Source organism: Crotalus tigris, unplaced genomic scaffold (assembly GCF_016545835.1).
Source record: "Crotalus tigris isolate CLP2741 ecotype Arizona unplaced genomic scaffold, ASM1654583v1 scf7180000017888.547151679:1136858, whole genome shotgun sequence".
Taxonomy (NCBI): Eukaryota; Metazoa; Chordata; class Lepidosauria; order Squamata; family Viperidae; genus Crotalus; species Crotalus tigris.
In genome coordinates, this window is record NW_024096705.1 from 193,581 (window position 1) to 211,708 (window position 18,128).

Genomic DNA, 18,128 nt, shown 5'->3' on the forward strand with positions numbered 1-18,128 from the left:
TCTGAATCAAATCTGAGTCTTCTTTTGATATTAAAGTAATATTAGTTTCTATCCATGTTTTTGGAAATTTAGCCTCCAACAAAAGTTCATTACAAACGTCTTTCAACGGTTCACTTAATATATCTTGTAAGATTTTATACAACTCCATCGGTAATCCATCTACACCTGGTGTTTTTTTCATTTTTTGTCTCCTTATGGCCTCTGTTATTTCCTTCATTATTATTTTTTCCTCTAACGTAATCTTGTAAGTTTCTGGAATTTTTGGAAGATTATTTCCTTCCAAATATTGAATCATTCTCTCTCTTGGAATTTCTTCTATGTCGTAAAGTTTCTTATAATATTCTTTGATTGTCTTATTTATTTATTTATTTATTTATTTATTTATGAGACTTATATACCGCTTTAAGTGCAAGCACTCTCTAAGCGGTGTACACCAGTAAGCAATGTATATATATATTTACATTGCCCCCAACCATCTGGGTCCTCATTTTACCTACCCCGGAAGGATGGAAGGCTGAGTCAACCTTGAGCCAGTGAGATTTGAACCGCTGACCTGCCGAACACAGTCAGCTAAAGTGGCCTGCAGTACTGTACCCTAACTGCTGTGCCACCTCGGCTCTTTTTAAATTTGTAGACTACCTTTTTCATCTACCAATTTATTTATCATTTTCTTCTCCTTCTGCTTTTTAAGTTTATAGGCTAACCATCTGCCTGGTTTATTTGCATTTTCCAAAAAAAATGTTTTGCTCTTTTTCTTTGCTGTGCCAATTTTTCTGAGTCCAACAAATTTAACTTATGTTTTATTATGTCCATTTCTCTTTTTTAAATCTTCTTTTGCTGATTCATTTGCAGTTCTGATTCTAATTTTTTTAATTTTTCTTTTAGTAGTACATACTGCTGTTTTTCCTGTTTATTTTTCTTTGTCACATATGTTATGCCTATGCCTCTAAAGTATGTTTTAGTTGTATCCCATACATTTTGTAATATTGTATCTTCTTTTTGTTTTCTTTAAAGAAAAACTCCATTTCTTTTGTTGCTAATTCTATAAATTCTCTTTCTTTTAGTATAGATTGATTCAAAGTCCATCGTGGTTTTTTTTGTATTCCTCTCCATATCACTTTTAAAGGGTTATGATTTGCCCATGTACCTGATTCCATCTCAATTTCCTGCATATTCATCCTCAGTTCCGGTGTCATCCAAATCATCTCGATTCTAGACCAGGATTTTTGGCTATTTGAATAAAATGTATATTGTAATTTTCCTGGATTAATTTCCCTCCAAATCCCTTCTATCATATTAAAAAAAAGTCTTAGGTAGTCTTTTTCTTTCAGTTTTTCCTGTTTTACTGCTTTTATAATCTACTGTCCCATCCACTATTGCATTAAAATCTCCTAGACAAATATTTTGATATTCTAGTGCTATTATTTTTCTGTGTAGATTTTGATAAAATTCTTCCTGGTTGTTATTTGGTGCATAAATTACTACCAACAATATTTCTTTTTGAGAGTATATTTCATAACTATACTGTAGATTCATAAGAGGTCTGGATGGCCTTCCACATGGTTTTAGGCACCCACCAGCCTGAGCACAACATCAAAATGTACAAAAGAGATGGTTTGCATCCATCAAAGAAAGGCAATAAATTCACAGATTTTCTGGAGGAATATTTAAACTAAACAGCAGGGACAGTGAGTTAATTGATACAGAACATCCCTGTCCCCGGCAATTTAAAAATTATAGGGCTATCAGTGCATGTAAAATAGATGTGTGTATGGACAAGAATATCAACCTTGCTGTCAAGCAAAATCAAGCTTTTAATAGCATGTGCCACACAAAGTGCATACTCTCACTACAGTTTTCATACTAATATATATATATGAAATTGAACACTATTGTTGAATAACAATGAGAAATTTTACACCTATGCAAGCAGTTCATGAAAGTTGGTTCTGTAAAATGTTAAACCTAACTTAGATTCAAGAGAGCACTACTGTATCATTTTGTTTTATGCAAGCTATAATGCCACCTAGTGCCCAGGTTTGGAATGTAGGCCCAGGAAAAATACTGTATCTTAGCTAATATATAATCCATAATCCAAAATACTGCCATTGATAAGAAAAAGTTATTCTCTTATAATAATTAAAAAGTTATAAGATTTAGTTATAATAACATTTAGTTCAATAACATTTGGAAGCATAATATGATGGAGCTGCAGGTCTTTTGGTGTGTTATAAAACCAACAAAGTGGACAGGATGATATTACAGCGAGCAAGTGTGAAAGCTGTTCTGGTGTTTGGAGGGATAGTATTGTACAGGAAATGCATGGGAGCAACACTTGTATGTGGGTTCAATATTTGGCTTATATTTGGAATGGCACGTTAGCCTAGTAAAATAAGAAAGCAAATTAACTTGGAATTTACTATTGAAGTAAATTCTGCTAAGCTCATTCCCCAATAGAAAAAATTAGATTTGTTGTCTAGAATCTTAACTCTGCTTCATGTGGATTATTTTCTAATTTCAAAAGAAATGTCTTGATAATGAAAATACATCCACTCTTCATATATACTTTCAGAGAGTAAGGCTTAGTGGGCAATTCTACACATGCTGTTATGAAAGGAAGTTTTTTGGTAAAATCTGCTAAAGGTTCTTTTGAAAAAATATATCAAAGAACTTCTCACTGTTGAAACATGAAAAAGTTGAGCATTTATAGATTACGTATCTCATACAGATTAAGGAGGTTTCAAGGGAAAAATCTGAATCTAATTACTTTCATTTAGCTTATTAGAATAAACAATGTTTATGGAATTTTTTGTAGCGACATGTTTAAAAATTTAATTGAATCAAATTAGAGAATACTAAATCTATAGACCAGTAATTTTATTTTATCAATGTTCTAATTTTATGATATGATTAAAAAGAATACTGGTGGGGAAACATAATGAATTTGCTTGGTCAATATTTAAACTTTTCCTGTTCTAAAAATCTGAATGAATGGAGAAAAAGCCAACTTGTAGTTTTGACTCTGCCCCCTGAATAAATTGCCTGAAGCATTTCCAAACCTTGAATGGTTATAAGAACCTTAACCTAACGCCATATGGATTAATTTAATCCTAAACAAAGTATACTGCTTATGGGAGAGAACCTTTAAAAATAGAAACATTCTCTTCTTATTTCTTCCTTCCCATTTTTACTTCCATTAATGGTTGCAGATGACCTTAAGATTGATCCATCCTTTCTCTAACTTTCATTCAGGATCAGAATTCTAAAATTTAGTCAGTTTGGGAAAAAGTCCAAGACAGAGTTTGGGAGTGGTCTTCGAGAATTTTTGTCATATCCTCTGTTTCTAAGGAATTGCTGGTATTCCTTCTTGTCTAAATCCCTAAGAATTTTTCCTGGTTCCATACAGAACTTTTTACCACCAACTATGATCAAGTCTTTCTTTTCTGCTTCTTCAAATTCACCATCACATACGGCAGTGCCTTCTTCATTCATTGTTTTAAGAACAGACTCTGAAACTTGTGCTACATATTTATGCTGGTTTTTTTCCAATATTTGATTCTGTGCTTTCTCCAGCTCGCTAGCTTTATGAGCTTCCTTCTGCTCATCTGCTGTATTATTATGAGCATTCTCCTGTTCCATCATTTGAGTCTTTGCAAATTCTCCGAAAGTTTTTTTTTTATCATTAAAGTCTTTCATCCATGTTTTTTGCTGATCATTCAGGGCTTTTCTCTGTCTTTCTTCCAGCTCCTTAAGCATCATCTCAGCCTTGTGCTGTTCTGCTAAAGCAATCTTCTGAGCTTGCTCTTGTTCTTCCAAAACTTCCCTTTGAATCTTGGCCAATTCATTTATAGCATGATGAGCTCTCACTTGTTCATCTATGGCTTTCCTTTTTGCTTCTTCTTGGTCTTCCAGGGCTTTTCTTCGTGATTTTTCTAGTTCAGCAAACATCTCCTTAGTTCTATGCTGTTCTTCAAAGGCCAATCTCTGTGCTATCTGTTGTTCCTCTATGGCTTTAGCATGTGCTGTCTCCAGCTTTTTCATAGCCAGTTGTATTGCCCTTTTTTCTTCTAAAACCCTTTGCTGTGCTCTTTCATTTTCCTCCATGGCCATCTTTTGAGCTATTGCCAAGTCCTCTAGAGCTTTCTTTTGAGCAATGTCTAATTCTTCTAGGGACTTCTGCACTTTTTCCCTTTCTTCCTTGGCTTTTTTTTCAGCCCTTTCTTGTTCTTCTTGAAACTTTCTCTGAGTTCTTATAAGTTCTCCCAGAGCAGCCTCAGTCAACTGCTTTTCTTCTTGAGACTTTTTTTGTGCCTTTTCTTCTTTCTCCAGTATTTGTTTATGAGTTCTTTCCAGAGCCTCCAGAGCTATCTGAGCATTCTCTTTTTCTTCCAGGGCTTTCTTCCGTGCAATTTCTAGTTCTTCTAAGGCCTTCTGTATCTTCCCTGTTTCTCCCATTGTTTCTCCCATGGTCCTTCCCTGCTTATTTTGGATGCTTCTCTCTGCCCATGATAGTTTTTTCAGAGCAGCTTCTGCCATTTTCTTTTCTTCCTCATATTTTTTTTGTATTTGTTCCAGTTCCATCTGGGCTTTTTTTTGCTCCTCCAGGGTCTGCTTATGAGCTTTTTCCAGAGCATCCAAAACTTTCTGAGCATTTTCCTCTTTCTCCAAAGCCACTCTCTGAGCAATCTCCAGTTCTTTTAGTTTTATATGAATTATTTCTTTTTCTTTGTTTGCTTTTTGCTCAGCTTTTTCCTGTTCTTCTTGAAATTGTTTTTGACTTCTTGAGAGTTCTTCTAGGGCTGCCTCAGCCATTTTTTTTTCATCTTGACACTTTTGCCGCAGTTTCATTTGTTCCTCTATGGCCTGAGTATGAGTTCTTTCTATATTATCCAGAGCCTTCCGAGCGTTCTCTTCTTTTTCCAAGGCCTCTTTTTGAGCTATTTTTATTTTTTCTAGCTCTTTCTGTGCACTCTCTAATTCTTTCATTACTTGCATCTTAGATATTTCCTGCTCTTCTTGGAATTTTTTCTTAGTCTCTAAGAGTTCTTCCAATGCTGCCTCACACATCTTCTTTTCTTCTTGACACTTCTTTCGTGCTTGTTCCAGTTCTTCCATAGCAGCTACCTGAACTTTCTTCTGCTCCTCTAGGATTTCTTTATGAGCTCTTTCCAAAGCTTTCTGAGCTTTTTCCTCTTCTTCCTGAGTTTTTTTCTGAGCCACTTCTAATTCTTCTATAGTCTTCTGAGTCTTCTCATTTTCTTTCATTGTTTTCTCTTTAACCTTTTCCTGTTCTTTGTGGAATGTTTTCTGGGTTCTTAAAAGTTCTTGCAGAGCAGCTTCAGCCATCCTTTTTTCCTCTTGAATTTTCTTCAGTGCTTTCTTCTGTTCTTCCAGTGCCTGCTTATGAGCTCTTTCAAGAACATCCCGAGTTTTTTGAGTTTTTTCCTGCTCCTTCAGGGCCTTCTTCCGGGCATTCTCTAATTCTTCTAACTCTTTCTGTACTCTCTCTCTCTCTTTAACTGCTTTCTGCTCTGCTGAATGCTGCTCTTCCTGGATCTTTTTCTGAGCTCTTGATAATTCTTCCAAAGCAGCCTCAACCATCTTTTTTTCATCCTGAGATTTCCTTTGAGCATTTTTCTGTTCTTCTAATGCCTGCTTATGAGTTCTTTCCAGATTGTCCAATGCGTTTTGAGCTTTTTTCTGTTCTTCCAGACTCTCCTTTTTAGCTGCCAGTATATTCTCTAAGACCTTCTTCTGAATTATGTCTAATTCTTTTAGCATTGTCTTAGCTTTCTCTTTTTCTTCTAATGCCTTTCTCTCAGCTGTTTCTTGCTCTTTTTGTACTTGTTTCAAGAGATTTTCTAGGGCTGCTTCAGCCATTTTCTTTTCTTCCTGAGATTTTTTCTGTGCTTGTTCTTGTTCCATAATGGCAGCCAAATGAGCCTTCTTCTGTTCCTCTAATACCTGTTTATGGGCAATTTCTAGAGCATGCTGAGATGTCTGGGCCTTCTCCTGTTCCTCCTGAGCTCTCTTCTGGACTTCTTCTAATTTTTTAATGTTTCTTTGAAATTTCTCTCTTTCTTCTATCCCCTTCTTTTCTGCTTTCTCCTGTTCCTCTTGGAAAGTTTTCTGGGCCCTTAAGAGTTCTTGTAGTTTTGCCTCAGCTATTTCCTTTTCTTCTTGTGATTTTTTCCATGCTTGCTCTTGTTCTTGAATAGCTAACTGAGCAATCTTCTGTTCATGCAGGGCACATTTATGGGCTGTTTCTGCAACCTCCAATGCTTTCTGAGCCCTTTCCTGTTCCTCCTGAGTCTTTTTTTGAGCTACTTTTAACTCTGCAAGGGCAACCTGAATTATTTTTCTTTCTTCCATATTTTTTTTCTCAGCCATTTTCTTCTCTTCTTGGAACCTCCTCTGAGTTTTTAAAAGTTCATCCAATGTTGCTTCAGCTATCTTCTTTTCTTCTTGAATTTTTTTTCTTGTTTGTTCCTGTTCTTCCATTGTTGCTATCTGAGCTCTTCTTTGATCTTCCAGGGCCATTTTACGAGATCTTTCTATAGTTGCTAGAGCACTCTGAGCTTTTTCTTGTTCCTCCAGTGCTTTCTTTTGAGCAGCTGCTAATTCTTTGAGGCCATTCTGTATGCTCTCTTTTTCTTCCATAATTTTTTTTTCGGCATTTTCCTGCTCTTCTTGAAGTTTTTTCTGAGCTTTTAAAACATTTTCCAAAGCAGCTTCAGCCATTCTTTTTTCTTCTTGGGATTTCTTCCATGCTTGTTCCTGCTCATCAATGGCAGCCCTTTTAGCTTTCATCTGATCTTCCAGGCCCTCTTTTTGAACTTTTTCAAGAGCTTCCAGAGCTTTCTGAGCTTTTGTCTGTTCCTCTATGGCTTTCTTCTGTTCAATCTGCAATTCTTCTAGGGCCTTTTGAATTCTTTGTCTTTCTTCCATGTTTTTTTCCTCAGCTCTTTTCTGCTCTGCTTGCATTTTTCTCTGAAAGTTTGACAGTTTTTCCAAAGCTACCTCAGCCATCTTCTTTTCCTCTTCAGATTTTTTCTGTGCTTGCTCAAGTTCTTCAATGGCAGATACCTGAGCTTTCTTCTGTTCCTCTAAGGCTTTCTTCTGAGCAATGTCTAATTTTTCAAGAGCCTTTTGTGCTCTCTCTTTTTCTTCTCGGGCTTTCTTCTCAGCCATTTCCTGCTCTTCTTGGACTTTTTTCTGATATTGTGATAGTTTTTCCAGGGCTGCCTCAGCTCTCTTCTTTTCTTCTTGAGATATTTTAAATGCTTGTTCCTGTTCTTGCAATGCAGTCATCTGAGCTTTTTTCTGTTCCTCTAAAGCCTGTTTATGAGTTTTTTCTACTGCATCCAGGGCATTTTGAGCTCTTATCTGCTCCTCCCTGGCCTTCTTCTGAACAATCTCTAGTTCTTCTAGGCCCCTCTGAGCTTTTTCTCTTTCTTCTATTGCATTCTTCTCAGCCTGCTTTTGCCTCTCTTGCATTTTCATCTCAGCATGTGCAAGTTTTTCTAAAGCTGCTCCAGCTTTTTTCTTTTCTTCTTCAGCTTTTTTCTGTGCCTGTTCACATTCTTCTATGGCAGCCATCTGAGCTTTCTTCTGCTCTTCCAGAGCCTGTTTATGAGCTTTTTCTACATCTTCCAAAGCTTTCTGAGCTCTTGTTTGTTCTTCAAGAGCCTGTTTTTGAGCAATCTCTACTTCTCTGAGAGTCTTCTGAGCTATCTGTTTTTCTTGTATTGTTTTTTCTTCAGCCATTTCCTGTTCCTTTTGGAACTGTTGCTGTGTCCTTAAAAAGTCTTCCAGAGCTGCCTCCATCTTTTTCTTTTCTTCTTGCATTTTTTTCCATTCTTTCTCCAATTCCTCCATGGCTTCCAGATGAGCCTTTTTCTGCTCCTCCATAGCCTGTTGATGAGCTATTTCTACTGCTTCCAGAGACTGCTGACTTTGGCTCTTTTTCTCAAGAGCTTTCTTTTGAAGAATTTGTAATTCTTCTAGGGCCTTCTGAGCTTTATCTCTTTCTTCTTTTGCATTCTTCTCAGCCTGCTTACGGTCCTCTTGCATTTTCATCTCAGTTTGTACAAGTTTTTCTAAAGCTGTCACAGCCCTCTTCTTTTCTTCTTTAGCTTTTTTTCGTGCCTGTTCATATTCTTCAATGGCAGCCATCTGAGCTGTCTTCTGCTGTTCTAGTGCCTGTTTATGAACTTTTTCTATATTTTCCAAAGCTTTCTGAGCTCTTATTTGTTCTTCAAGAGCTTGTTTTTGAGCAATCTCTAATTCTCTGAGGGTCTTTTGAGCTATCTGTTTTTCTTGTATTGCTTTCTCTTCAGCCATTTCCTGCTCTTTTTGGAACTGTTGCTGTGTCCTTAAAAGTTCTTCCAGAGTTGCCTCCATCCTCTTCTTTTCTTCTTGCATTTTTTCCCATCCTTGCTCCTGTTCCTCCATGGCTTCCAGATGAGCCTTCTTCTGCTCTTCCATAGCCTGTTGATGAGCTATTTCTACCTCTTTCAAAGCCTTCTGAGCTTGTTTCTGTTCCTCAAAGGCTTTTTTTTTAATCGTTTGTAATTCTTCTAGGGTCTTCTGAGCTTTCTCTCTCTCTTCCATTGCTATTTTTTCAGCTTTTTGCTGTTCTTCTTGGAGTTTTCTTTGAGTTTTGAAAACTTCTTCTAGGGCAGCTTCAGCCATCTTCTTTTCTTCTTCAGACCTTTTCCTCAGTTTTTCTTGTTCTTCTATGGCAGCCATCTGAGCTTTCTTCTGTTCCTCCAGTGCCTGTTTATGAGCTTTTTCCAGAGCTTCCAGAGCTTTTGCTGCTCTTTCCTGTTCCTCCATAGCCTTTTTTTGAGCAAACTCGTTTTTTTTAAAGGCTTCCTGAGAATTTCTTTCAGAGGCTTTCTCTTCCTGCTGTTCTTGAATCTGTCTTTGAATCTTTGACAATTTTTGTAAGGCTTCCTCAGCCATCTTCTTTTCTTCTTCGGATTTTTTCCCAATTTTTTCCTGTTCTTGTATTACAACCATTTGAACTTTCTTTTGCTCTTCCAACAGTTTTTTATGAGCTTTTTCTACATCTTCCAAAGCTTTCTGAGCTCTTTCCTGTTCTTCCAGTGCTTTCTTATGAGCAATTTCTAAGTCTCTAAGGTTTTTGTGAGCTAACTGTCTTTCTTCTGCTGCTTTGTTTTCAGCCCTCTGTCTCTCTTCTTGTATTGTCTTCTGAATCCTGACAAGCTCTTCCTGGGCCAACAAAACCATTTTCTTTTCTTCTTGAATTCTTTTCCATTCTTGTTCCTGTTCTTCTACTGCAGTCCTCTTAGCTTTGTTCAGCTCCTCTAAAGCCTGTTTACGCATTTCTTCTATAGCTTCCAATGCATTCTGAGCTCTTTTCTCTTTTTCTAGGACTTCATTTTGCATCACTTCTACCTCTTTTAGGGTTTTTTGTATAGTTTCCTTTTCTTCCATTGCTTTTATCTGAGCACTCACCTGCTCTTCTTGGGTTTTTTTCTGATTCCTGAAAAGCTCTTCCAGGGCTACTTCAGCCATCTTCTTTTCTTCCTGAATTTTGTTCCTTATTTGTTCCTGTTCTTCCTTCACTGCTCTCTGAATTTCCTTCTGTTCCTTCAATGCTTTTATATGAGCCCTCTCTAAAATTTCCACAGCATTCTGAGCTCTTTTCTCTTTCTCAAGACATTTTTTTTTAGAAATCTCCAATTCATTGAGGGCCTTTTGTATGCTCTCTTTTTCTTTCATGTCTTTTTTTTCAGCATCTTCTCGCTCTTCTTGGATGTCTTTTTGAGTCCTGAAAAGCTCTTCCAGGGCTACTTCAGCTATCTTCTTTCCTTCCTGATTTTTTTCCCTTATTTGTTCCTGCCCTTCCATCAATGCTGCCTGAATACCTTTTTGCTCTTTCAGGATCTTTGTGTGAGCATTTTCTATAATTTCTTGTTCCTCCCTGAAGTTCTTTTGCATGTTCTCAACTTTTTCAAGGGCCTTTGATATTTGCACTCTTTCTTCAATGCTGTTTCTCTGTTCTTTCTGGATTTTTCGGTGAGCCATGGAAATTTCTTCCAGATCAGCTTCAAACTTATTTTCTGGATTTTGCCTCCTTGTTTGTTCTTGTACTTCCATTGATGCTATCTTTTGTTCTGACACTGCCATTTTTGATATTTCTACCACTACTACCACAGCATTCTGAGCTCTGACTTGTTCTTCCAGAAATTTATTTTGAGCAATATCTAATTCTTTGAGAGCCTTCCATGTGTTCTGTCTTTCCTGTTCCTTTATAGTGTTCCTCTGAAGAATTTCTGATTCTTCTAAAGTGTTTTGTGCACTCTGACTTTCTTCCATTACATTTTTTTCAGATGTTTTCTGCTTTTCCTGTTCCTTTATCTGAGCTACAGAAATGTTTCCCAGAGCTTCTTCCATCAACTCTTTTTCTTCTTCAGATATTTTCTTTTTTTTCTCCAGGGCCTCTTTATGACCAATTTCTAAGTTTTTCAGAGCTAATTCTTCTAGGAATATATCGGTTCTTTCTCTTTCTTCTTTTGCCACCTTCTGATTCTTTCTCTGCCCTTGGACTTTTTTCTGAACTGCTGAAAAGTGTTCCTGAGCTTCTTCTTCCATCATCTTTTCTTTTAGAGTATTTTCCTGTGCTCTCTTCTGTTGGCCTAATGCCCACATATGAGATTTTTCTAAAGCTTCTAGAGCTTTTTGAGCTCTTGCTTGTTCTTCTAAGGCCATCTTTTTAGCAATTTCCAGTTCTACAGCTTTCTGAGCTATCTCTCTCTCTTTTACTGCTTTCTTTTCTGAACGTTCTTGTTCCTCTTGAAATTCTTTTTGCATCCTTAAAAGTTGTTTCATGGTGGCTTCAGCCATCTTTTTTTCTTCTAGATAACTTTCTCTTGCTTGCTGTTGTTCTTCTATAGCAGCCATCTGAATCTTTCTTTGTTCCTCTAAAGCCTGTCTGTGGGCTCTTTCTACAGCTTCCAGAGTTTGTTGAGCTTTTTCCTGATCTTCCAAAGCCTTTTTCTGAGCAATCTCTAATTCTTCTAAAGCTTTTTGTGCTTTCTCTCTTTCTTCTTTAGCTTGCATCTCAGCTCTTTCCTGCTCTTTTTGGATCTTTCTTTGAGCTTCTGTCAGGTTTTCTAAAGCTTTCTCAGCCATTCTTTTTTCTTCCTGTGACTTTCTCTGAGCGTGCTCCTGTTCTTCTATTGCAGCTATAAGGACTTTTTTTTGTTCCTCCAGAGACTTTTTATGTGCTCTTTCCAGAGTGTCCAGGGCCTCCTGTGCTCTTTCCTGTTCTTCAAGAGCCTGCTGCTGAACTCTCTCTTGTTCTTCCAGGGCTTTCTTTGTAGCTTTTTCAAGCTCCTTTAAAGCCTCTTGTTGAGCTTTGGCCAGTTCCCTCAGAGCTGCCTTCTGTATTTTTTCTTGTTCTTCCAGGATTATTTTAAAAGTTTGTTCTTGTTCACAGAGTGCCTTTTGCTGTGATTTTTCTTGCTCATCTAATAATCTCTGTAAAGTGTTTTCTTCTTCATCAGTTTCTTCTCGATAACTTCTGAGCTTTTCATCCAATTCTTGCTGAAGAGCTCTTAATTGTTCCTCTAACTCATTTTGATGGACTCCTTGGTGTTTCATATCCTTGTGCTTAAGGTTCACTTGTTTTTTCAGTAAATTCTCTTGGAATTTTTCTTCTTCTTGTTCTTCTTCTTCTTGTTCTTCTTCTTGTTGTTCCTCTTCTTCTATTTCTTCTTCTTCCTCCTCTTTCTCCTTCTCAAAATAGTTACCTTGTTTCCTTTTGCTTTCCTGAAAACATCTACCTATGTTATTTTGGGCCGTACGCCTCTGTTTTGTCAGAACTATTTGACTTACTTTTGATTGTTCTTTAGTGTTTTTCCCCCAATTTTCTCTCCATTCCTCTACAGTTTCCTTGTCATTTCTTCCCAGTTCTGCACATGTCATTTGAGATTTTTCATGCTTCTTACAAGTTTCTTGAAGTTCACTCAAAAGAGCCTTATCCTTCTTTTCATCAACTTTCTGTTCCTGCTTCCTCCTGAGTCTGGCAATTTTCTGGGCCTTTAGCTGTACTTCTTTTAGCAAAGCATAGGATTCTTCATCGTAATCTAACTGGCATGCTAAAGCAAGGTCTTTAGCTGCCTTTTGCCAGTAACCAAGTATTTGCAGTGCTTTTCCTCGCCACTTGTAGGGCTGGGCTGAGTCAGGATTTATTTGTATGGCTTTGTCACAGTCCCTAATTGCAGCAGTTGGCTTTTGTAGCTTCAAATAGACCCTGGCTCGGTTTGCATATAAGATAGTAAGATGTGGATTGAGCTTAATAGCTTCTGTGAACAAATCTAAAGCTTTAAAAAGTTCTCCTTTATTGACGGCATCAAAAGCTTCTCTTTTCTTTTCATTAGCTAGTTTTTGCATTTCATCAGTTACTTTCAAGTTTTCATTTCCCATCTCTTGAGGAAGATCTTCATCTGACTCAATAACCTCTTCAGTATCAATTTCCAATTCACTGTCTTCACTTTCTGACTCAGTTTCATATTTTTGTTTCCTCATAGGTCCTTTCTGAGCCCTTCTTTCATGCAGTTCAGTATGTTCTTGTTTTTCATAATCCATAAATTGATCTTGTTCTTGTACTGCAGACATGGGATAAGTTTCACTTTGATCTTCTGAACAATAAAGAGGGAATATTTTATAGTTTGGGGAATTATGCAGAATTGTCTTTTCTTCAGAAATGTGAAATGTTCCTGTGTCCTCCTGTTCTTGTATGCAACACTTATGAATAACTGGTTTATCTTGGGGACTATTTACTTGTATTTTCCCAGGAGTTTCTTTCATTTTGCTCATCTTCTCTCCCTGGTTACTTCTTTCCTCTGGCTTTTCCCACCATTTAATTATTTTGTCATCTTCTCTTTGTAGTTCTTTCATCTTGGTATAAGTATCTTCATCATAATCCAGTTGACAGGACACAGAGAAATCTTTAGTAGCCTCCTGCCAATAACCCAACATACAAAATGCCTCTCCACGGCACTTGTATGATAAGGCCATATTAGGATTTAATTTTATGGCATTGTTACAGTCCTTTATGGCAGCAATTGGCATATGAAGTTTCAGAAAAGTACTGGCTCGCCAAACATACAAATTAGTAAGATGGGGGTTTAGTTTGATAGCTTTGGTGAATAACTCAGCTGCTTTTTGATATTCACCTTTCTCCAAGGCATCCAAAGCTGCTTTTTTGTTTTCACTGGCCTGCTTCCACTTCTCATCTGTCTCCATATTTTCATCTATTATTTCTTGGGAATCTTTATTATGGTCTAGCTTCATTTTCTCTTCTTTGTTCCTTACTACTTTGTTCTCCAGATCAATGCTAATACTTTTCTCTCTCTGGTCTTGTTTTTGATCCTCTAAAATTATCTGTGCTTTCTTAATCTTCTCCAGTATCTCAGATTCCTTATATGTAAGGATGCACTTTGCTTGCCTTTCAGAAATTCTTTGAAATCCTAATTTTAATTGCTTTAGTACTGAATTGGCCTCTTTGTCATATTCTAACTTAGAAGCTAAAGCAAAATCACAGGCTGCATTTTTTAAACAGCCTAATTCCTTGAATGCTTTTCCTCTCAATTTTAATGGTTCTGCTGATTTGGGATTCAGTTCAATGGCCATGTTGCAGTCTTTAATAGCAGCATTTGGTTTTTGCAATTGCATATAGACATTGGCACGGTTGATGTAAGAACTGGAAATGCTTGGGTTCATCTCAATAGCTTCAGAGAACAGATCAATGGCTTTTTGAAGTTCAACTTTAGATAGGGCTTCCAAAGCCTTTTTATTGTTTCCATTGATTTGGTTCCTTACCTCGTCCGATATATAAAGGTTTTCGTATTCTATTTCTTTGCTATTATTCTGTGATTGTTCCATATTTTCCTCATTACAATTCTCCAAATTGTTCTCATTCCATGCATCTTCCTGAAGCTCACTGTCTGCCCCTTCTTTACAGATGCCATTTGCAGTAAGTGAGAAGGAGCTGACTACAGTTTCTAATGATTCCCGGAGGAAAAGACGATCTTCAGAATTTGTAAAACTGAGATCAGACCTGAACCTTGGAAGATTACTTGATCCCATGATGAAGAAAAATGTTGATTTAGTTGGATCTTAAAGGGAAGGAAGAATTAAAAAAAAATAATCTAAGAGAGGATTTAATCCTTATTCTAATGAATGATCTTATGAAAAATGGCCTTCATTCCTCTCTGCCATGGTCCTATTTCTATACTACCATTACTACTTAATGAAGTAAAACTTAGTGTTAGAGTCAACAACAAAGAAAGTTTTGTGATGTCATCAATCATGTCATCACTGGAATCCTCAAGTATTGTGCTTTAAGAACTTCAATAGAAACATATTATCTCCTTTATTGATTGTGCTTGAATGAAGTTAACGGTAAAATATTGAATGAGGATGCTTATTTTTTAAATGCACAAAAATGTTTCTAAATTACTTTATTGTATAGAAAACTGCAATTTACTGGTTTATTGAAATGCCCTACCAATATTTTTAATTAAAAAAATATGAAATATCATGATTTCAGATGTCATTCAGACTTCAAAATTTGGAATTAATATTGTGGCAGATTGATTATAATGTACCAAAATCAAATGGCATGGATACAACTAAAAACTTTTTTTTTTTTTTTGTACATAAGCCTTAAACTTTTGGACTTCCACACCCAACATGCTAAAAATGAAGCTGGGTTAAGAAATCCCTTTCTGAATTTCAACAGATTATTCTGTTTTAGCTTTAAAAATATTTGTTCTTAATTCAGATTACAAAAATGGGAAGTTTTAAGTCAGTTAGTAGGAGTGTCTTATAAGCTCTGTAACTAAAAAAAACCCATTTTTAGCTAATTGGCAATTATAGTTTAAAAGATTGATTCTTTATTTCACTAACATAAGACATTATTTTTACCACTTTATTTGCATAAAAAGAAAAGGCCGATTCAGATCCTTCCACGTGGTAACTTGTGGAAGTAATGCCAAAGCTGAGAAGGGATAGAATTTTTCTGCTAATATGCAGAATAATCAGTTGGACAGAAAATATCTGTCTACAGTGAAATAATGGGCAGCAACTTGCTTGAGGTGGCATGTTAAAACCCACTACTTTCAATGTGTGGTTAAAAAAAAAAGATGAGTGGACTAATGCCCTTGGGACAGTTGAGGACAGTATCATGCATTTCAGCCCTTGAGAAATGATCAATGGTTCATACTCGCCAAATTGGTCACACAGCTTCATTTCTAGCTGATTTATGCAGAAGAAATATTATATGCAAAATTAAGTTAAAGGGACAGTTTGTTATAGAACCGAATAAAGGCAATCTGATTTTGTAGAGATAATGAATTCCAATATAGGTGTAATTAAATATGAAGCATTTAAATTGTATAACAGAAATATGAAATGGTGCCCATGTAAAGCCTGACTGATATTCTGTTTTTTGTGGATAGATCAAGTATTTTTTAAAGTATCTCTAATCATAACCATTTCAATGACTAGATCCTTTTAACACATGCAACAAGGATTTCAATTGTTTAAGCAAATGAACCACTGAATTCCCCACCCTCCCATGGACTGATGACAAGAATTCTGCAATTCCCTTCAGAACAGTAAAATTGGGTTCTCTTCCCTCCCCCCCCCAATTTCTTACTGTCTCTTAATAGGTGTGTCAGATGAATGTTAACATGCATGAAGAAACTTAGTAGTTAAATGGGTGGGTGGGTAGCATACAAAATGTCAGTCATTGAAAACCTCAGAATCCCAACCATAGAAACTAAATTGATTGATTCTTGCTGTTCCAACCTGGGAGTGAAAACTGCCAGTGGGGACCTTGGTAAAAGCCATTTGGACAGAATAATCGGCAATTATTATTGCCCAAACTGAGAATGATTTGGTCTCTTCTTTATTACACCTGTTTCAATTTCAGCTGATTTTAATGCAGGAGGATAATAGTTTATAACTGCTTTGTTTCATCCATAACCACAAACAAAAATGACAACCCTCAGAATCATCTGCATTTCTGAGAGCCATTTTTAAACAGAAGGAAAGCTGAAGGCCTATAATTCAATATTTTGTGTTTTGTTTGGGTATATAGATATTTTTGTTAGGATGTGTTATGAGTAATTTTGCTTATGTGTATATTTCTTAAATATTAACAACATGTTTTTGCAAAATAGATGCTGCACGGGTTTGGGATAGAAATACATAATCCGACTTTTAGTATTTAGATGTCACCAATTACTTGAGTGTTTCTTAGCAAAATTACTGATCTCTGAGCTTCATTAGTTTCACAGATAATCTCTGAGTCACATTGGTTTAAAAATGGATTAAATCTGAGGTATTGTGTTTTGAATTCAGACCTTTGTCTTCTTAGTTATTGTGTAGTTTACATTTTTTTAAATATTCTAGTTTACTATTGTGAACTGTGACTGACTTAATTCACTCTCAAAATTGCTTATTTTTCCCCAGTGAAGGGATAAGGAAGAATGGTTTAATTCTTAAGACCCAATTAAATCTTATAGGTCATTCTTTTCTTTCTCTTTGCTTTTTGTTTTCATTACCATATCAATGCTGAAGTTGCATTTTTAGTGCTTTGTATATATGTGTGTGTGTTGGACTAGAACAGTGCTTTTCAACCGGTGGCATGCGTACTACCTGTGGTACTTTGCAACGTGGCAGGTGGTACATGACTGCTAGCCAAGTGTGGGGGGGGAGGGGAATGAGCCAAAGTGACCCAAGCCTGAGGGAAGAGGCAGCTGCAACTGCAGGACTGTCTGGGCTTGGCAGAAGCCCCAGGAGCTGGCAGGGCTCCAGCTGATTGGGTTCTGGAAGCAGTGTGAGCTGGAAATGAATTGAAGAAAAAGGGGGGGAAGGAAGAAGGGAGAGGCTATAAAAGGAGGTGGTTTGGGCAGGAAAGGGAAAAAAAGACAAAAGGGAAAGAGAAGGAAAGGTCAGCAGGCAGGAAGGAAACAGGGACAGAGAAGAAGCAGCAGCTGTTGCTGGAAGAAAAGTTCCCCTGGTTCGTTTTCTCCAGTCAGGAGAATGCAATCGGCACTGATGAAATGAAAAGCTGGCATGTTGGAAAAGAGGTGGGTTTATTTAGTAGTGGATCAGCTGGCAGCTTGATTGGGTCACCATAAGGATTTTTGTACAGTTTTTACAGCATTTTATAATTCAGAGGCTCAGTTTGTGCGCTTTGGTTTTTGGAATATTTTAGTCTAGCAATGAGTCCAAAGTGTTGACTTCTGTAGGTTTAATCCCTTATCTTCAATCTGTCTATGGCTTTTAGAAAGTTTTCTTTGAAGATAAACAGGCTTAATTTAAGGCTAAAGCTTTTGGCAATTGTCAGAGCCTTTCAGTGTTGGTTGCAACATTGTGGCACACCTGAGGCAGCTTAAAGGAAAAAAAACAACAGAGTTTATGTGTTTCTTTATTTTGTTAGCCTTTCTGACTTTGCACTTGATTCCTGTGACTTTAAGGGTACAAGGAAGGGATTGGGAGGGTGCATTCTTACTACACTGTGGAGGGAGAACTAAGAAGGGCCAACTAGCTAGCTCAGGGGTCTACAAACTTAGCAACTTTAAGACCTGTGGACTTCAACTCCCAGAATTCCTCAACCAACCATGATGGCTGAGGAATTCTGGAAGTTGAAGTCCACAAGTCTTAAAAGTGCCAAGTTTGAAGACCCCTGAGCTAGCTGGTAGTGATGCATATTAATAAACATGGATAAATTCATCATACATTTGTCAGTGCAAAGGGAAAGTGATTCAGCAAAGGAACAGCCACTGAAGGAATTAAAACTTGTACTTTTTTCTTTTTTTCTACAGTTTGTAATATTTTATTATAGAATAAAATACAAAAATACAAAAGCAAATAGGACACATTGAGGAGAAAAAAGTGAGGGGGAGAAGGGAAAAAGAACAGACTTCCTCTGTTGCAATAAAATGAAGCATTAACACTGAACCTCAACTTTTTACTTTTCCATATTATAAACTAGCCATTTCTATAACAACAAATGAATCTAATCAGTAAAACCCAAAATCCCCCCCTTTAGCAAGTTTTTAACACCTTGCTAAACACTG

At 36.8% G+C, this 18,128-nt stretch overlaps 1 protein-coding gene across 1 annotated transcript; it reads right to left on the minus strand.

The window, feature by feature from the left end:
• Positions 1–1,747: 1,747 nt before the first annotated feature.
• LOC120308257 (golgin subfamily A member 4-like) lies at positions 1,748–14,779 on the minus strand. Its single transcript, XM_039344048.1, has one exon. The coding sequence runs from the start codon at positions 14,122–14,124 to the stop codon at positions 3,274–3,276; it is 10,851 nt and encodes a 3,616-aa protein (XP_039199982.1). The 5' UTR covers positions 14,125–14,779; the 3' UTR covers positions 1,748–3,273.
• Between the last annotated feature and the right edge of the window lie 3,349 nt (positions 14,780–18,128).